The 22,007-nt window shown below is 38.3% G+C and overlaps 1 protein-coding gene across 3 annotated transcripts in view; it reads left to right on the forward strand.

Moving 5' to 3' along the window:
* igsf21a (immunoglobin superfamily, member 21a) overlaps positions 1–22,007 on the forward strand; it is a 183,754-nt gene that overhangs the window by 51,406 nt on the left and 110,341 nt on the right. For 2 of the 3 annotated variants that reach the window (XM_005917853.3, XM_005917852.3), the window contains one exon: positions 13,006–13,118. In XM_005917853.3, the coding sequence (XP_005917915.1) occupies positions 13,006–13,118 (113 nt within the window). Of the gene's footprint in view, positions 1–13,005; positions 13,119–20,400; positions 20,454–22,007 lie in introns of those variants that run through there. The other variant, XM_005917854.3, reaches the window with a different exon arrangement.

Consider the following 22,007-nt stretch of genomic DNA (forward strand, 5'->3'; position numbering starts at 1 on the left):
TGAAGTACAACATACAATACACACTGCCATGAGCAAAAAAAGGAAAAAAAGATGATGATACAAATTAGAAAGACTCGTTTTGAGGGCCACTAGAGTTAATAGAAATGTATAATACAATACCAGAAAGCTGGGCTGAGGCACCAGTACAACCCTGCAGGTTATGTTTGTCAGGCAAACTCAATAGTAGATGTCTTAATTGAGGTCACTATGGCAATAGTTTTTCTTCCTCCTATTTTTACGTTTTGGGACATCAAGAAAATCTCCTCTTTCTGGCCTCAACATTAAAATGGTTTGAGTAAAGAAAGAATAATAATAATAATAAAAAAAAAACATCACTGCCCGTGGAAGATTGCATTTCTAGAGTGGTTGAGTGAGGCTTCAAAGTGGATAGAACAAGAGCAAACCATTGCAGAGGTGCTGTGAATAGTCACTGAAAAAAACTGCCTCCTTGTAACAGTAGCAATTCCACTATGATTAATTGAGTCTGCAGTTTATGTTCCCTGCATGTGGGATACAAGTCTCAAATCTGGCCATTTGACATTCAGAATGGTCATTTTTCCACATTCTCCTCCCTCATTTCCTGCCATTGCTCACAACCCTAGGTGATGCAGAGGTCTACAGATTGAATGCACAAACAGTTACTGATACCCTAGCGAGTCTGTTTCTGGGTTACCAGGACAACTTGCTTCCTTGGTAACAACATCATGACTTCTTTGAGGCCTTTCATTAATTTCGAACCCATTTACCATATTAAAGACACACTGGAATATCTATTTTCTAGGCTCTGTGCTATTTTTTTTTCTTAGCTGTGTGCTTGTTTGTTGTATTTATTATAAACAAATGGGGAAAATCCAAACTAACAAAACAAAACCAGGTAACATTTTATGAATATTATTTTGCAGAGGTGCAAAAAGCCACGTCTTTCTCACTGTTCCATATCTTGTTAATTTGCCTTTTTTGTAAGAGATCATAAAAACGAAACAAGTATTCAAACTCTCTCGTTTATTCGTCTTTTACATAGCCAGCCATTATCATGTGTTTGTTTGCCTGTTTGTTTGTCACTAAAATTAAACTGTGATTCCTGCCCTGTCAGTGATGAGTTTACTTACATACACCCACACTTTTTGTACCAGAGGCTTTTATGAATATTGGAGTAAAAAATAGTGAATAGAATCATAAATGCTATTTGATAAATTGCTTTGTTTGGGGGTGAGGTGGTATTTGGGAACACATTTGGTCTGTAATGTGGATGTCCACTTAATTTTCAGGCAAAATAAACACTTCTAAGCTGAGTAGACACTTAGGCCACTATCTGCTTCAGTGCACGTCTGCAGCTGATTCACTTACTGCAGATACCGCCAATAGAATATTACATTTTGTTATACTTCTTTATGGTCAAGTGTCAATAAGACCATTTTCTACATGGTTGCTTATATGTTCCCTAACTGACCGTTGAGTCAGTACCATGGAAGAGCTGAAAATTACAGCATTACATAAAAATCCAACCTCATTGTGAAACAATGCACTTTCAGCTCTTTACCTCACCCTAAAGTAGAGGTTTTTGCTTGACATTATGTGCATCATTCAGTTTTTCTTTCACATAAATATTTAGGAGATGGTCGAGTTGCAGCTCTGAACAGAAACTCCTGGTCCTCCTACATGAGTGTATTATTTGGATTTCTAATGCAGTGAGGAGGCACATAAGTTTAGGGGAGAAACATGTTACAAAAGCATCTTATTGTTTCCTAACACACATTTCAGTCTTTATAGATGTGTGTCTTTTTGATTGGATCTGGCTTCAGAAAGCTGAGACACTGCACCCCTGCCAACCCCCACCAACTCAACCAAGAAAAGAAATTGGTTCACTTCTCCCAAAACAAAATTATTTCGATTGGCAGCCACAACAATAACAACTAATTTACACAGCTGCAATAATGATGCTAGAAGGCAGATGAATCTATATATGTGGGATGATGCAGTGTAATATCCTTTCAAAAACTAAAAAAGGCATTTTATCCTACTGGTCTGTCTAAGAATGGCTTTATCTTCATAAAATTTGCCAGATATTCCAATATAATGAATCACTTTAGTTAGGAGGAGGAAGATCTTTCTTTAAGTGCATTTTTCTACATGAGTGCATTTTGTGTAATAATTTAAAAGCACATATAAACAGAAAGACATATTTCTGTCTTTAAAAACTATATATAGTAATATAGTAGTAAAATCTTATGGGTTTTTTTTTTTCTTTGTTTTATGTATGTTGTAATGGCCCGGCCTCTGTGCACCCTGCTTCTTCCTTTTTTTAGGCAGCAGCAGCTCGGAGATGTGGAGTGATTAAGGGTATAAAGGCTGCTCTCTCAGTCCTTTTTTTCTCTCTTTCTCAGAAGCTTCCACTTCCATCATTCTTACTTGTTCGGTTATTTTTGGTTTTTACATCCTTATCTAATACTTTGTATACATTTACCATCATCCATCCACACCATCCTCTAGTGACACCTGACACTTTCATACCTCAGTAGATTTTAAATGAAATAAACTGGGTATTTGGATTTTGCCTTTCTTGAGCCAAACAGCTAAAGGTACTTCCACTTTGCTGTCTATCATCGCATTTTTTCATTCTCAAGTTTTCCTTTCTCATCAGTTTCACTCAAATAATCTTATCTGTAAACTATCACATTTTATGTTTTGACATCATTGGTAAAGCATGTAACCTAAGCACTATGCAGACTGCAGACCCCTCTTGTCAAGTGCTTTCCACTGTTGAAAGGACTGTGCAGGGTTTTTTTGTTTGCTTGTTTTTTAGTTACCCATTTTCCAGTTTTTCAGGCAGTGCTCTTCAGACATACAAATTATCAAATCATGTAAACTCCTGAGGCATTGGAAATCTCCAGTGAAAACACACAAGCTAATGGCACATTTTTCTCTGCACATACAAGTTCCCAGCTGGATAATCTACACCAGACATGGCTGTATGAGCCATTTTTCCTGATGGCATGGCCATTGAAAATCTGGTACTACTACTACTCCCTGGGGTCTACTTGCATGCTTCAGCAGTGGTCATCCTCTGTCTCTTCTGTGAAAGCTATACAATTTAAACCTCAAGAGTGTTTTTTTCCTTAATGGTTTGAGAGAGGAAAACATGTTTATGTGTTGGCATTTATTTTCTAAAAGTTTAAAATGAATGTAACTCAAAGTGCTTTACTGTAATAACTTCACAGCAAATAATGAGAAATATATGTACTCACTGGCTAATGTACACCAATACAAATATAGATGAGAAAAAACTAGGTATAGAGGGATCTAAGATTTAAAGTTTTTAGTTGAGTGGCTAAGAGTGGTACATAGCATCTAACTAACTCTTCTGGGAAGACTGGCTATATTTCCTCTCTAGCTTCAACTCTGCTTACCAATGACATAATAATTCCACAGGCCTGAGGCCATTCAGAATGAGGACCCACTGACATGGCTCATTGTGAGCAATATGGGCTTTGTGTGTGTGTGTGTGTGTGTGTGTGTGTGTGTGTGTGTGTGTGTGTGTGTGTGTGTGTGTGTGTATGGATGGGTGTAGAAGAGCATGGGGAGGTGGGATTACATCTACCAAGTGCTGACACTCTTGAAGCTTAGGCATATCATTAAACAGTAAATCACTCTGACTGAAAAAATCAACTCCCAGATTTCTGTTAGCAAAAGAAGACCTTCCGCATGGTCACAGATTGTGTTCTTGGCAAGAATAAATCAACATCCAGTCATCGAGCTTCTCCCGCTACGCAACGCTTCCTGAGCTCAGCTTGCATGTACAGTTACAAATCACCACCTGAGGTGTGTTGAACATTCTTCACTGCAGCATTCATTCATCCATGCTGACTACCAGCCTCGTAAATATGTTAAATTTAAAGATGGAGTTAAAAAAAAGAAAAACAGTAAGTATTTTTGAGTATTTTCTAATGATTTGGACAAACTCTATTGTTTATTGTTAATCTATTGCACTCAATAGGATAAGATTCAGTAATGTAGGGTAAAATAGCTTATTTTTCTGTCTTGAATCTACTGCATGGGTATCTGTGAATGTTGAAAAATAAGTATAGTTAAAAGGAAAAGCCAATTTCTCGCAACCTTGTTTTGGTAGTTGGGGCCATCATGTTTGGTTTTGACACCATGACATTTGTGAAATCTGGGGGATGCAGCACCCAAGGTAGATACAGCTTAACAACAGAGAATAATAAAGCACCACAAGCTGTCAGACAAATCGCTTGGCTGCTCGGTGCGTTCTGCTTGAAATGTTTTGATTGCCAGAGATGTACATAAAAAAAAAACACTACTCTAAGATTAAGGTACGGATACACATTATTTGCATACAAATTCATATAAAAATCAAATTTAGATGTTTAGTATTTCTCATGATATGAGTCACTTGTAAGGAAACACAGACGTTACATCCATTTAAGGTTACTGGAGTAAGGAGAGCGCAGTTAAGAAAGTGGAGCAAGCAGACACAAGAATGCTGTTGGTGTTTGAACAAGCTGACACAGGTAGCTAATGAGGGGTTGTAAGATAGGAGCGTTGAAAGCTTGTACACTGGCAGACAGGTGACCAAGGGGTTTGGTGTGGTTGACAGGTGGAGAGCGGGTCAGGCTAGTGAATGGAGCCGTAGGCAAGAAGAGGAGTGAAACAGAGTTGGTTTGACAGGTGATGAGGTGGTGGATCTAAGCACAGGAGAATAATATTACAAAACAAAAACATGGGGAGTTAACTACGCAGCACAATGAGGCAAGGAGACCTAAAAGTAACCTGTCTTATGCAGAACAATCTAGCAGAGAGTGACCGGAGAGCTGGTATAGATTTGCTGCTGCAGATGGGTTGATGATCTACAACTAAGCATGCTGATGGTATGCGCAGGAAAGGAAGGAGAAGGAAGTGACTTAGACATAGAGGGACAACCAGGGAAACAAAATGAGAGACAAAAAGAGAAAAAATATATATAACCAGAGCCGTAACCTTTTTTGTGTTGTTTGAAAGGTTCAAAAATGACTGTAAGAAACCATTTTCTTAAAATAAAAAAATATTATTGTATAATTTGTATTTTTTTATTATTATATTAGTATATTAGCTTCTCTGTGTTATAAAAATGATGTGGGGAAAAGGTTATTTTTTTCTGATATTTATCTGCATTTTTAATCTTTGATGAAAGTATACTCCTTTTTGGACAAACCTACAAGAACAGTGATTAAACGCAGATATTACAAATGTATTTGTTGCTAGCAGTACATTGTAAAACACATATCAGTCATGACATTTTCTAAGGAGCCTTCCGTCCTATTAAAAACACATCACTGCCCACAAGCTTTGAACCACTGCCTTCAAATCCAGCGCATAATTTTAGCAATGCAGTTAGCAGATGAATTGACCGATTACCAGATGGGTCCACATTTGTAGACATTTATAGCTGACTCTCTTACATGGCATATTTTATGTGTTTAATTACACTTGAATATGTGTGTGATGGTGTAAAATATTTTGTTGTTCCAATACAGTCTGTTAAATCAATCCCCAATCCTTGCTAAAATCCCACTAAAATTGCCATATTATATCCCACATATTCATTTTCTGGAAGTGATCACCTCAAACATGCTTTCGACACTCCAGATCAGTTCTATTTGTTTACATTGCTTGGAGGCACAGTTGAGGAGGCGCTCTGAGAAACTCAGTCATCCATTTTTCTCATACATTAAGTCGCACTGACATCTAAGCAAAGGTAGGCCATAGCCATAAATCACAGAGCACAATAACAGGCACATTTTGGGCCGGTCCATCATTGGCTGTGTTTTGTTTTCTCATTGCATCTTGGCAAATTGCTGTTATTAATGGGAGAAAGCATAGTTTGCAGCCCTCATTAGATGTTGTTCCAACAGCGCCTCTGATGGATTAAGACAAGCCGGAGGCCTTGTCTGCCTCCACAACCAGCTAATATGAGCCAATTAAATGCCATGCACTCTTTGGCCACTCCACACTTGCCTATGTGCTCTTACAGGGATCTGCTAGTATTTTTCTTCATTGGCAAACATTTTTTAGTTTCAACCGGTAATTTCAAGGATTTTCTGGATGTTCTTTTTGTAGAACAATGGGCTTAACCTCACGATCAGTCATAATAAATTATCTCCCCTTAAAGCAGTTAGTTTCTCAAAGGGTGCTGAACATTTTTCTTAGATCAAGTGTGTTTTAAATGTCCGTTCACATTTCTTAAGTCTCTCCTCTCACTAATTGGAACTATTTGCAACACAAGCTCTGTTGGTTCTAGCCACCATGTGAGAGTCACTGCTGTGGTTTGGGAGTATTGGATTTCAGGCCTAGCGGTGTGTCAGATTCATGCAGATAAAGGTTATGGATAGGTGGCTGTGAGCACCGTTAGCAATATATCTGAGACTTCCTTTAGAGGCAGTGCCAAATATCGCTGAAAGGTTCAATATTGTGCAGCACAAAAAAGCAGAAACGCACAAAAAAAAAATCCCACGTGAAAAAGAGTCTCCCTACCTTTGAATGTAAACACAGCTAAAGTGAGGATGTTCATAATGCATGGCACAACTTCTAATATATATATGTATATACACACCAGTATTCACCTGATAGACGGATCAAGTGATGTGACATCCATGTAAGGTTAAAAATTTTCAAAGCAGCGAAATAACTGTTTAATACAGCATATCATTGCATTATTAAACACGTTTGACTTATGTGAGGTCTCGTGTATTAAAATATTCAAAATAGAATTTAAATAAATGAACTGAATAAATGGTATCGACTGTATAGTAGTAACTACAACCATGTAGTGGATTAAATACTGGGATTTATGGGTATGGGAATTAATCCGTGCACATTCAAAATGTCATCCGATATTTTGAATGCTGACTTTAAAAAAATACAAAAATAAAATATCATCAGCATTAATATTCAGCTCCAAATGAATTATAATTGAATGCCCCGCCTCTTTTAGATGGATATCCAAATATCCAGATAGCATGCCTTCTCCTTAATAGTAAAACTCCACCCCCAGGTAGCACTGAAAGATTTAACCAGGAAAGGGAAGGAGGCCATACTATGTCTTATATAGGTGAAGCAGGCTGTAAATTGACAATCACTATCCAGTCATCAAACCACACTTTTTAATGTTAATGCTTTTACCAACACATTCAAGGCCACATTCCAATTTATCATTTATAAAATGTGAACGTATACACAGGTGATCACATACCTAATTGGTAAGAGAAATGTTGGTATGAAGGTTTTTTTAATGAAGAAAATCAGCATAGAACTAATGATCTCCTAGATTTTTCCCCCCCAATTTTTTCAAAAATACATCTTTTATCGCCACACTGAAGGAATAAAATAGCTACACATGTACTTTAACTGCCTACTTAGATTTAGAAAAGAAAAATCATGGTTTGTTTTAAATACCACATTATATGATAGCGGTACCCACAGCGTTAAAAAGAACATCTTGTGGGTATCTCTGAGATGCTATTGGCTTTGACTGAACAGCAGTGTTTGACACTGTGGGAGTGAAAATAGACCCATGTTCTCATTCCCACAGTAACATGAGTCTGATTGTGAGAACAGACTCATAATTGGTAAGTTGGGTTAGAGTGAGGCATATGTTTTGCTTCAATAAAAGCAATAGCAGTGGAAACTGAAATATAGTGGAATCATAAAAGCACGAAAAACTGCAGAGAAATTGTGCTGCAGATTTTATATTAAGTGTTTCTTTGTATGGACAACGGCTGATTGGAGACTTGTATGCCCACTCAGAGCAGATATGGTTTTGCAGACAGCTGTCTAAACAATCACAAAATTGAAATGTTTTGTGAATTTATCTCATGGGTGGTTAAGAAAAAAACGAAAACAAAAACAAAACTTGCCATTGTGGGTTTGTATTCTCAAAGTGAATTAGCACTCTAGAGTTTTCGCTCTGTGAATTTTCCTCATAGTCTGCATTTTAACTACAACATCAATCACAACAAGGGATGTAGCTTTGCTGGAACACTTTCAAGTGAGAATGGGTAAATAAAATGTGTTTAACTGATGAAGTCATTTAATTGCATGGGAATTGTGCCTTCGTGTCTTGGTGTGTTCAGACTGAAACTGCTCCAGTTTCTCATAGGGATTATATGAAATGTGAACTTCTCCGATACGAGTGCATAACCCATGTAATGTGCTCTTTTAAAATTTTTTCATCCCTCTCCATATGCTTTGCAGCATTTTTATGTCCGTGGCTATGCTACTTTTTTTTCTGTGCCACATAGTCAGTGAATTGTTCACAATTAATCCCTGCAACCACAAAAGAGAACCACCATTTATCACTTGCAACTAAATATGTCCATTACTGAAGGCAAGACACACACTTGTCTCCTGTCGAATGACTAACACTACATTCCACAGAATTATTATTGTTATTTTTTATTTTTTGAATATGCATTTACGCCACCTCACTGAAAAACTCGCACAGAGACATTTACAAGGCTAGCCTGCTCCTCTTGTGGGTTCATAGTAAGTGGTGAGGATTTTCCGTAAGAGCATCAGCTCTGTGTTAATGACATGCAGTCCCAGAAAAGGTTTATCCATTCAATTTGACTCTGGAGAGAAGGTCTCTTCAGCCTGCTGATTAAATTAAGATTCCTTAATAAGCATATCTAGGTGCACTGACATGCGAGACAGCTGAGTCTACCAGTGACGATACATCTTACATTTCTTTAATGTACTATACGTATGTCAGTTTTATGTACTTTTACCTATTACCTATTACATATTTATAGGAATTCATGTTTTCCAGTGTTCGAGATAGTGTTTTAGAGCAATTATGCTTTTTGGAGAAGTAGTGAGATGCAGTGCAGTTTTATCAAAGGAATACTCGAAAGATTATCACGTTGTCATCTAAACTGTGGCAAACAAGCTGAGGTGAATCATGGTGAACAAGATAGCAACTACAGTCACATGAAACAAACATAAAAAGAAAACAGGACTCTATGTAGTCCTGTGAAAAACTAAGGACACCGCATGTTTGAATATCCTGTAGCACATCTAGCAGAAATAACTTGAAATAATTGTTTTCTGTGTGACCTTATCAGTCTCACCTCACTCTGCTTGAATTTTGATTCAGTCTTCTTTACTCCTCTTCAGTCTATTCAAGTTTGTGGGTATTTGTTTATGCACAGCTCTCTTAAAGACTTACCACGGGCTTTCAATTGGCACCTGGCTGCTACTTTTCCTCTTAACTCCTGTGAAAGCAGGTTGTTCTTTCTTTTTCACATGACTCTATATTGGAGGAGAACACGAGTATGCCACCAAGAACCAAGGATTTCTAGTAAAGTTTTGCACAGAATTACTGAAACACATGGCTCACCTATAATGTCCCCGTGTTCATCCTATCATGTTGGTTGTGTCATGTTGGCTTATATATGATGTAATTTGACTTCCATGACAGTTTCTTTAATACGTACACAGTTTGAAGACTGTTTACAATCTAAATCAAGACATAAAATAAAGACTCGAAGTCTCATAAACCTGTACTTTTATTCACAGTAAGAGAAACTATATCAAATTGAGAAAGCGTACCATTTTAAGAATAAAATATTTGCCTTTAGACAACAATTCTGATGGCAAAAGAGCCAAACGGGACAGGCAAAAAGAAAAAAAAAAAAAAAAAAAAAGAATAAAATATTAGCTCATGTTAATTTTGACACAACAAAAGACTGGGAAGGTAACTGGTACTAAAAAGAAATATTTTGAAGCTAATTGGTTTAACTGGCAACTGGTTAGTAACATGATTGGAGAACAAAAAGACATTCAGGGAGGCAGGGTTTCTTAAAGATGGACAAGGTTAATCAGTCTGCAAAAACAGCATCTGCCAGCTGCAAACCATTTCAGAATAGCGTTGCTCATTGTGAAATTGTAAAAATTGTGAAGAAATATCTAATCAAGTACAGTACATAATATCAAAAGTATGCAAGAATCTGGAGCAATCTCCATCCTCAAGGGTCAAGGCCAAAAATCAGTGTTAGATGCCTGTGATCTCTGGGCCCAACATCACATTAAAATCAGTCATGATTCTGTGATGGAAATCACTGCAAGAGCTCAGGAATACTTTCAGAAATTACTGCCTGTGAATGCAGTTCACTGTGCCATTCACAAATGCAGGTTAAAGCTCTATTATGCAGAGAAAAAGAACATCCAGAAATGCTGCTGTCTTCTCTGGGACATAGCCCATTTAAAATGGACTGAGACAAAGTGATAAGCTGTTCTGTGGTTAGAAAAATCAAAAAATTTAAATCCTGTTTTTAAAAAATGGACACCGGGTCCTCCAGACTAAAAAGGAAAGGGACCATGTGGCTTGTTATCAGTTGTTCTGAAAAGTTTTAGAGCAACATATGCTACCATGTATGATGTCTTATTCAGGGGAGGGAACGGTAAACTGTGTATTGCATCTATTACAACGGCCGGATTTCATAGTAGTTGAGTTTTTGAACTGGCCTAAAAAACTCTGCAGTTTAGAGTTTTGGCAAATTGAAAACATTTGGTTCATCATAGAATAAAACAAAAAAGCCAGGCAGTGTACTATAGAAAATGAAATACTCCTCTGTGTGTGTTGTAGTCAGAGCTTCTCTGTTCAGTATCTTGCTCTTCTGGTATTTACAAAAGGTTGCAAACAATAGTGAAAATAGCAGGGAGATGGTAGAGTTCGTACTAGAGTCAGCGCACCCAAAAAATCTAAATATTAAAAAGGAAATTTATTTATTTTAATTTATGTACACTTGTTTAATTTCAGCTCAGTGTGAACTGCTCTCCCTTGTTTTCTTCATTGTGTATAAACCAGAGGAGAGCAGCAGAACAGCAGTAAAGACTCTCATCACAATGGTGGGCCTAAAATCAGTTGGCTTATTGTATTGTGTTATGGCCATTCAGTGTATGATATTTTATAATGCTAGTGTGGGCTAATGGTTGTGATGGTTTTGGCAGGAGATTTCTTTTTTCTTTTCTTTGGCTGTAGTGTCCCTAAGCTTTCTGGCAGATGATATACCAAAAGCAAGTGGAGGCATGGCTGACATGTCTATTTGTTTTGGTTTTAGTTTGATATGCTTTATGGTCTAATGCAATGTCTGGTGGTTGTGAATTTCACTTATATTTGTGAATGTCATTTACTTACCACATTTAACATCCTCGGAGAAACAATCATCATTTTATAAATCAGTTCTAAATATCTAAATTTCCATTGTGGCAGAACCAGGTTAAGGGAGGGGGTGGCCATCTGTCGTGACCGGTGGAGGTGATATGACAAAATTACATTCTTTGCACAAGACCGTGAGCATATTTATGTGCAGTCCTTAAAAATGAAATGGATTTCTGAGATATACTCACAAGTGAGTGAGATGGATATTGAAAAAACATTCTGCCTCTGATCACTATTTTCCCAGCACGGAAGCACAAAAAGTGCTTTTTCATCCTATAATTAGGTACCTACGGTGGACTGTTCATGCTACACGTCTCTGCAGTTGTCCATTTCTTACACTGATCACCTGGGGAATTCTGTAAAACACTAATGTCCTTAATATTCTGTTAGTTATGTCAGTGTGTCAATATTATATAGAAATATTGGCCATTAAGTGCCATTTTATTCAGTTTTATATTTTCACTTTTATATCCATCTGTTTTCTGAGATATAATTCCCTCATTAAATACTGGATGTGCTGACGCTGGTGATATGTTGAGCAGAGGGTAGCTTGTCTGTCATTGGAAATGAGCCTACTAACTGCTTCATTTTGCCTTAGCCAGATGTAAAGAGATTATTGCTAATGCATAAACTAAATACTATATCTTTTAGTATATAGCTATAATAAATTCTTTTTGATTCAGTTAACTCTTTCAGTACAAATATCCTTTCCTTCAGTCGTTAGTCTCCCACCCCCCGACAGTTTTTGGATGTATTTATTTTTTCTCAGGTCTTCTCATTATCACCAGGTAATTGCCTTTGTATCACTCCATTTTTATTTGGGCGATATAATCTCACGTATGCTGATGTGCTGTTCTGTTATCACCCCGTGTGTGTGTGTGAGTGCTGAATTGTGAAACTGCAGCTCTGTGTGATTTTTTTTTTTTTTTCTGCGCAAAGGGCTGATGATCAGGCACAATAAAGCATTCATCTCTGAAGAGTTTGACCTTGTATTTGGCAGTTACTTTTTCTTAGATTTTTCTCGTTTTGCGTTTGTTGTTTTTCTGTGTGTACGTAGCTTTTTTTTGTTGTGTGTTGTTGACTTTTTATCACAGCAGCTTTCATTTAATCTTCAATTACAATAAATTTAGGCAGCTTGAGGTTGCATACTGCATGGAACAAATTAGATAGTATATTTTGTGATTCTGAAGTGTAAGAAAAAAACTTTCTTGTATATGGATTATCAGCCCACCCTATCAGAAGCAATGGCAGCATTGCCCATATTGTGCCTGACATTTTCCATCATGTTCTTTACCAACTATTCATTGTCATGATGCTGCTGAAATGGCTTTGCTTCTATTAGAGGTTGAAGGAGGATGTGTATTCAAGGGCAAACAACTTAAAAAAATAACTGGTGAAAAGCTTAAAACACATTGCGCAAGCAAATGTGCTGGATAAATCCAATGAAAAATAATAATGCAACAATCAAATAGACAACTTCTTGGCAAACCTGCAGTATGGTAAGTCAGTTAAAAGAAGTTGCACTGTAGCTCATTTGTTTGATTTAATCTGTAAACCCGTGACTTATGTAGCTATCAATGAAGGGATGCATGGTAACATGTTCTTTTCTCTGTATAGGATAAAACATGACTTTTTCCCCCAGAGTGAATCTACTAATTCTACACTACTGAGTTCTTTTCTAAAGAAAAAAGAAGAAGAAAAGAACGACTAAATTATATACTGTTTCAGAAAAGGTGTAGTTATCGTATGTTACTGTACTAAAAGTTTTTGTTTCCATTCTCTTTTTTCAGGATATTTGACAGTTTCCATAGAGCCCCTGCCTCCTGTTGTTGTTGGTGAGACTGTTACTCTCAAGTGTAACTTCAAAACTGATGGAAGGCTGCGTGAGATTGTTTGGTATAGGGTGAGTAAACCTTTCTACAGTTTCAAAGCCATTAAGCATGAGTTGCTTTCTGGAGCATTTGTTTGTGTTATTTCTAGCCATTTGTCATTTCAAGGAGGTCAATGCCAGTAGTCACATCACAGGTTTATGGCTGTGTTAGAACAACCATGTGCTGTCAAACCGCAGTTGTTAGAAAACAAGCTATGATTTGAGCCAGCTGTATGAGAGGCATCACTGGATGTTGCTCAGAATTTGATTTCTCAATCTGGTGGTCATCACCATCATTTCTTAATAGTTCACAGCTGGTGACTCAACAGTTATTAAAATCCCAGTTGGTGTGATACACTGCCTAAGTGCTGCTTATAATTAGGTAGCTGTTGAAGGAGAAAAAACAAAAAGCCCCTGTATGTCCACTATAATGGTTTATATGTTTTAAAGTTCTGTATTGAAGTAAAGCAAATCTGCAAAATGTTACAATTGAAAGAGACAAAATTTGTCTCACTTCAAGTGAGTCACTGATAAGCACTTAAAATGGAAAGCAGTAGCAGCTGCCGCCATCACATTCTTGCCCGACCATTTTTCTTTAAGCCAAAAACTCTCCAGTAATTCTTGAGAGCTATACAGATTTGCTTTGTGAAAGTGTCCGACTTTTTACATTAATGACTTTTCTGGTGATCGGATTTTGTATAATGCAGTACAGGCAAATTGCAGACCCTGAAATCTTATCATTCTAGCTTGAGGGTCTTCATTAAAATGCATTATTGCTCTGCATTGTGTCATTTATGGTGTCTTTGATGCACTTTAATGACTGATCTGTTTTCAAAACAAATGCAGGGGGATGCCGTTATTATTGTATGAGCACGACTCCCTTCACTTTATTTAAAATAGGTCTTGCTTCAAGGAGGATTCCACTGAATTTACAGTTAAAGGTTAGGCCACTCACCATAAGCTGCAAATAAACAGCATTTCCAAGAGACAGCGTTGTATGTACTAATTGAAAAATGATGGATTCTTGTAAGCTCAAAGTCTGAAAATTAAAGATGTCAACACTAGAGTTGTTGTACTGACTATAGGAAAATATATGTATAAAGCATTTCCTAAGCTTAAGCAATATTTAACTAAATGTCAATATAGTTTGCCCAACTGGGTGCAGCCTTGAGATGTGCCATGGACTCACCCTCCTGTAGGCCCACCAGCTGCAAGAAGCACCATAGGGGCCTGGTGCAATGTGTGTCAGGCAGTAGAGTAGTCAGGGGTGTAGCCCCTGGCGGTCCCATCCCCTGGTATAGAGGTTTGCAATTCTGACACGTCACCTCTCTGCTCAGGAAGGAGCCTGAGGTAGTAATTCAGGTTGAGCGATACAGGCTATTTAGTTTGACTTACCCCAAACTTGGTTTCTGGAACCAGTCCAGAGAGACCTGTTGGACTCTGATCTAGTCTGGAATTGCCCTTAGTAAAAGGCAACGGGAAGGGGTGGGCACTCTTGTATCCCCTGGGCTTGTGGTGAACAAAAGGGTTGCTTTTCTACACCATCAGGTTGGGGAACAGGTCCTGACTGTTTGCACATATGCACCAAATGATAGTTCAGAGTACCGAGTTTTCTTTGGATCAGTGAGTGGGGTGCTTGAAGGTGCTCCGTCTGGTGACTCCCTCGTCCTACTGTAAGACTTCAGTGGTCACATGGGCAATGACAATGAGACCTCCAGGGATGTGATTGGGAGGAACATCCTGCCTGATCTGAACCTGAGTGACGTTTTGTTATTGGACTTCTGTGTAAACCACAGATTGTCCATAATGAACACCATGTTCCAACAAAAGGATGTCCAAGTAGCACCAGGTCACTCTCGTTTGGAGGTCGATGATCGATTTTGCAATGGTATCATTGTATCTGCCGCCGTATATTCTGGCCACTTAGGTGAAGAGAGGAGCGGAGCTTTCAACTCACCTGGTGGTGAGTTGGATGTGGTCTCTCCAGCATCCTCCACCTAAACGTATAGTGAGAGTACACTGGGAACGTCAGGCAGAGGCAAGATCTTGAACTACCCACACCTTCAAAACTTTGGAATTATTCCAAGGGAGCCTAGAGACACTGAGTCCAAGTGGGCCGTGTTCTGCACCTCCATTGCAGAGGAAGCTACAAGGAGCTGTGGCCACAATGTGGCTGGTGCCTGTTGTGCTGGTAATCTCTGAACCAGATGGTGGACAGTGTCAAGCTGAAGAAGGAGTCCTATCAGGCTTGGTTTGCCTGTGGTATTTCAGAGCCAGCTGATGGAACGAGTTTAGGTGGTAGCTGAAGTAACAACTCGGGTGTGGGAGAATTTTGGGTAGGCCATGAAAAAAGCCGTTCGGATTGCCTCAAAGCAATTCTGGCAAACACTCAGGAGGGGAAAGCGGTGGTCATTGGAGGTGGAGTGCTACTGACTTAAACTGAGTATATAGTTGAAGTTTGGAAGGAACACTTCGAGAACCTATTAATCCCACTGACAAAGGGATTGGAAGGAGAGTCCACGGACAAGGAGGATGACTCGTCCATCACTGAGGGCAAGGTCACTGAGGTAGTTAAACAGCTCGTTGGTGGCCAGGCCCTAGGGTGGACAAGGCTCTCCCTGAGTTCCTAAAGGCTCTGAATGTTGTAGGGCTGTCTTGGTTGACACACCTCTGCAACATTGTGTGGACATCTGGGACAGTGCCTGGGGTGGTGGTTCCCTTTTTTAATAGGGGGGGCACAGGGTGTGCTCCAACTACAGGGTATCACACTCCTCACCCTTGCTGGGTGTACCAGGGTGCCGGAATTGAGTTCTTCTGTTAGTTGAACCTCAGTTTTTGTCTTAGTCATGGAACACTGAGCTCTTTATCCTCTCGAGGATAATTGAGGATGCGTGGGAGTTTGCCCAAACAGTCTATATGTGTTTTGGGGACTTGGAGAAGGCATTCAACTGCATCCCCCTATGGGGGTGCTTCGGCAGTATTGGGTGTCTGGCCAGTTGCTATGAGCCATATGGTCCCTGTACGAGTGTTGCAGGAGCTTTGTCCACGTTGCTGGCAGTAAGTCAGACACGTTCCAGGTGGGTGTTGGACTGTTGCCAGGACTGCCCTTTGTCACAAATTTTGTTCAGAATTTTTATGGAAAGAAACATTTTACTTTGGTGGCCTCAGAATCTCATTTCTTCTTTCGTAGATAATGTGGTTCTGTTGGCTTAATTAGGCAGTGACCTCCAGCTCACACTAGTGCAGTTCACATCTGAGTGGGAAGTTGCAGGAATGAGACGTAACCTCCCTTTGGGTGAGGTGTGCCTTGCATGTCCCACCAGAAGGAGGCCCCGGTGCAGACCCAGGACACACTGGAGAGACCCAGGACACATTCAGCTGGCGGCTGGGGAGAGGGAAATGTGGGTTCCTCTGCTTAGGCTGCTGCTCCCACAGGATAGCCCCAAAAAATAAATGGACAGATGGATGTCAGGATAGTTGAACCTATAATGCATAATTTTTATGGATTTTTTTCCCCCTTAAATTATGTCTATCCCTTTATCTGTACAAATCTGGACAGAACTGATAAAATGTCCTTCAAATGAAATATTTAAGTGAGCAACTATAATATTAATTATGTGGCATAGGAGATACATTTTCCACACAGTGTGTAATGGAAAAGTTAAAAATCCCCCTAAATGATACAGTCAGTACTCTGGGTCCACATTTACTATTGTTTATCTGTCAAATAAACTGGTTATTAAAAATGTGAGCTTGAATTTGTACAATTTAAAATATCCAAAAACCCACTCTGTTACTGAGGTATGCAGTCTCTGTTGGGTCATTCTGAGTGTATTTGAAGAGTCTGTAATGTACAGTACAGCATTGTAGTGATATTGTAGTGATATTCACCTTGGTTTCACCCCCTCCCCAAACCTAAGCTACAACACTATTCATTAATGAGCAAGCAGCAGTTTATTGCTTAGGCAGGAAGTGTGTCTTTTGAGCAGCTTCTGCTTTCTCACTTTTATTATTGTGGAATAAGACAGTATCTCTGGGCTCATCTGAGCAAATGCTGACCTTTCAAGGTAGGACAAAGAGATTTATGGCACTTTACACATTCACCTTGCTATCATAGATCACCTTCATTGCTGTGACAATTTAATTTAATCAAGCAGAATTTGGGGAGCATTGCTTACATTCTTTCAGATTTCTGCAGTGTCTATTGATAGCTGTACTTTAAATAACCACTGAGAGAAAAGAGCTGCCCATATTAAGTGTTCTCATGGGGAAACCAAAAAGGTTGTAACAGAAATCAACCTCAGCTCTCCGGAGGCCACTGCTCAGCACAACCGTTGATAAATTATAAATCAATTACCCACTTGGCTGCCAAAGTTTCTTTAATCTCTGCCTTTTATTTGACTAAATACTGTTGACTTCCCATTTTACCTCCTGTTCAAATGAAACTGGGGTTGATACTCACCTTGGGAATACTCGTAATCAAAGCTCAGCCAATCACAGGGAGTCCTGAATAAGCTGAATATTTCACTGATGTTCATTTGTGATGCTAAGTGGCTCCACAGTGAGGTGGTTTACACTTTTCACTAACAAGTGAAAGCTCACCGTTTTGATCATGGGAGGAAACACAAATCCCTTGGGGTTCATGCCAAGAAGAGCGTGTGTTGTAAAAGTAAATGAAATATGTGGAGCTACCTGCTGTGATGACCCTTTGTGAAGAGGGAACAGCTGAAGGTAGCTTATTTTTATTTATGATATTAGGTCACATCATATTCTGTTTGAGGATTTTTTTTCAGCATAACGCCTCCACGCTACAGTCAGAATTAGCATGCCTTATTAGCATACCTGTGTTAAAGACGAACCTCATTATTTTCGAGGACCTTTCAAGGCATGCTAACTCAAATTCTCAACTGTATATACAGCAAGGTAAAATAAATGTATTTTATATGAATTCCTATGTGTTTCTTTTATATAAAATATTTTGTATTTGTCTTATCCCTTAATAATAAAGTTTATTCACATGACATCAAATCATTTAAGTTTGAGAAAAATTCTTTATGGCTAAAGGACAAAACATGCAACATTTTTAATATCTTAATTCAACAAGAAAGCAAAACTCTTAAACTTAAGAAAGTCTTCTGCAAGTATCTCGGGCCCTGTCTTGATTTCATGAACAGGGATCTTTTAATGGAAGAGCTTCTTAAAATAACAAACACATTGCCACCCTCCCTAATATAAATTACCTTCTCTGTTTAAATGTGCATTTATCTGCTTCTGCATCAGTGATACTGTTTATTCACATTTATTCATATGTTATTGTTTTTTCAATCATTATATCTATTAGGCTGACTTCTGGTCATGTCTCAGGACAGGAGTTTAAGTGGTTTAATTAGGCTGGTTGGTGTTATACTTCCCCTTAATCATACCAGTTTTTCAGTGAATATATTATCACTATTGTTAGTGGTGTCTAATATTTCTAAAAACTCCATATTCCCCACATTGAGGTAATTTCCCTATAGAGTCTGCAGAGTCTACCTGATTATGCATGTTGCGTAGATTTTCCGATGCACCATTAAAAACATGCAGATGGGTAGACATGAAAAAATTAGATGTTGAAAATAGATTTCAGACACAAAAACAACTTCAATCATCAAAAAAAGGCTAAATAAAACATTTTCACCCCCGCTTCCTTTTATGCCTCCCACTCGTATCTTTAATAATGATCGTTTATGGATAGAATCCCTTATAATACTCTCATTTTACTTTTCTCAAGATGACAGACACAAACAGGGCGTTGAATGCAAGAGAGCAAAACCAGTCTTCAGTAATGGATGTGCTATAGCCCTGCAGCTAATGCTTCAAGAGCAAATAAATGAGAGCCTCTCAAGTGTGTACGATAATGCACTACAGGCCACATGAATGTTTTTAGTGAGTAGTGAATGCTGGCAGGCCACAGATTAAAAACTGAGGATATGTAATACCATCAAGCTGTCTTTTCTGCTTTAACAGCATACGTAATAGTAATGATGGGTGGGCCCTCTTTGGAGCGCTGACACAATTCTGCGAGTTCATCTAATGCTGCAGTTGCTTTAATTTATGTCATTTTAATGAATACATATGGTACATATGGGACATCTCCCAATGGGTACCATACTAGTGGTTGTGTAACAAGTTGTGCCTGCCTGTTGAATTCCCCCTCTTTACTTTGTTTAATTTTAATAGCAGGATCACCTGTCTCTATCCTTCTGTCCACTCACCCCTCATTCTACCCATTACACAAGCCTCCCCTCTCCTTGGCATAGTTCTTCTGGGATCTTCTCTCTCACCATCACAAGTATCTTCCCTAAAATGCTTCCCTAATTTACCACTGACCTGTCAGCTTGCTGAACTGCTACTCTAATTTCTATCATTAGCTGTGTCCATCTAGTGGAATATTTCGATTCAAGATCATTAGTGTATGCAAAGAGATTTCATTTTATTCATGTTAAAAATGTATACATTATTCTATTCTTTTTTGACAATAAACTACACAAAAAACTAGAATCTAAACTCCAAATGTTGAGCTGATTATTTTGCCGAATGTAAGTTGTGTTTTTTAAGTCTGGAGGTCAGAAATAAATGCATTTATTTAGATTTCACAAACTCCAGCAAAGTTGAGCTTTTTATGAAACTTGAGGTTGCCATTCAAATATTCCTGTAGACTTTATCAACTTTTTTGTTTAAAAAAAAGCTGAAACTTTATACTTGCAGTACTTTGGCTTTTATAATTTTATTGTGCAGAGGAAATTTCTAAACATAAAGGCAGAAATTCACAGAAACATGGTATACATGTTTTCAAATTGTTAGCAAGCAATCATCAAATTGTCCATAAATGTGTAACGTTACAACAAAAATATGAAATGCGATTTTAAGTATAATTAGCTTGTAACATTTAACTCATCAAGTTGATAACCAGGGCAGCATGGTGGCACGGTGGTTAGCACTGTTGCCTCACAGCAAGAAGGTCCTGAGTTCAATTCCACCATCAGGCCGGGGTCTTATCTCCGGGTACTCCGGCTTGTTGATTAGCTTAATAACCATTTTTTGAACACTGTGTGTCATGAACCATAGTGTAACCCAGGGGTGGGCAATTCCAGGCCTCGAGGGCCGGTGTCCTGCAGGTTTTAGATCTCACCTTGGGTCAACACACCTGAATCACATGATTAGTTCATTACCAGGCCTCTGGAGAACTGCAGGACATGTTGAGGAGCTAATTTAGTCATTTAAATCAGCTGTGTTGGTTCAAGGACACATCTAAAACCTGCAGGGACACCGGCCCTCGAGGCCTGGAGTTGCCCACCCCTGGTGTAATCAAAGGCAGCTGCACAGGAGGTAGGTTGAGCCCAGTCGACATAACTATCTGCATAACTAAGTCTCAATTCTATGTTGCAACTTTATTTATTTTTTGTTATGAAATTAATTTTACCTGCAAATATTTATTCAATATTTTTACACTCCTTTGATCAAAACTGGCTGCCTTTTCTAAAAGGTTTTTGGAGGCGACTTTTGTTGTGATTTGGCGCTATATAAATAAAATTGAATTGAATTGAATTGAAAATTGAATGGCAGGGGGCATGCTGAGAAGTATATTACTCATACTCGCTGATCTTGCTCTTTGTCATTTGTGGAAAATGTGCTGTGCTGTACAAGAGTTTGTCAGCACAGCAACAATAAACATTATGTTTAGCAAGCTAGAGGAAAAAGAAAGGAAAGAAAGGTGGTGCTCAAAGTAGGAGTGAGGGACGAGAGCAGGATGACGAAACCACCAGGATTTTGGACTTCACTTGGCGTAAGGGTCCAAAAACATATGACAGATATGACAATATTCAGTTCTAGAGAGAAAGTTTTGAAAAAGTTTCCATCTGTATCTTGTAATTTAATTGAAGTTACTTTGGAAGTGGAAAAATATATGAGGGTGGATTTCCTTTTTTTTAGTGTGTGTGTTTTATTATTTGTGTTGGAGCCCTAGCAGATCGCGAAAGGACAATAACCAAAGGCATTCGTAAATTTCAATCATCAGTTAACGACCACTGAATGCTTGTCAAATTTTAATTAAGCCATCTGCCACCACAGATTTTATTCAGACCATCTCAAGTCAGTTGTTTGTTTGTTTTTTGCTACAGCACACTACAGCATTGGCATATTGTATGCACATACATAAGGATACAACTGATATCCAAAATGAAAATTGTTGTTAACTACTGCAGCTGTTTCAATTTGTTTGAATGCTTAAAATCAACCAGACTGTAGCTCATCATTTCAAAAACATAAGAAAACTTGTGATTTTTGTGTAGAACACATAAACAAATCTGTAAGTTCTTTCCAGGCAAAAAAGCATTGTTATGATATACCTGGAAGCTTTTTTACTCAACTTATGACTCAGATGTAACTGTAAATAGAATACAATAAAAATCCCTTATTGATCCTGATTGGGGAAATTCATGCATTCCAGCAGCAAATGGAGCATAAAGATTCAAAATGAGCAACATATTAAACCAAAAACTGTACAAGAGAAGTGAATAGCTACGATTGTGTTTTTAAAGTGCTATATAAATAAATTATGAGGATCATGATTGTGTCAACCATTTGTTTGGGGACTGAAGTGAGTTGTTTAGGATATTCTCATTTTTTTTTGTCAGTAGGTGCTCCTGTTAGCCGGCATTAGTAAAACTGTCTTTGAAGTGGATCTAACATTGGTGGACTGCCACAGTGAATAAACACTCATATGATGTCAGAGTGTAATAAAACTGAGGGTATGTGTAATTTTTAGGACACTCAATGCTAAACTTAGCTAGCATAATATTAGCCTATATCCATATTATAAGCATCACATGTGTAATCTTCTGATAATATCAGGAATAAATAAACAGGTTTATTCACATTTTT

This window comes from Haplochromis burtoni, unplaced genomic scaffold, assembly GCF_018398535.1.
Source record: "Haplochromis burtoni strain Fernald_Lab_line unplaced genomic scaffold, NCSU_Asbu1 Contig_26, whole genome shotgun sequence".
Lineage (NCBI taxonomy): Eukaryota > Metazoa > Chordata > Actinopteri > Cichliformes > Cichlidae > Haplochromis > Haplochromis burtoni.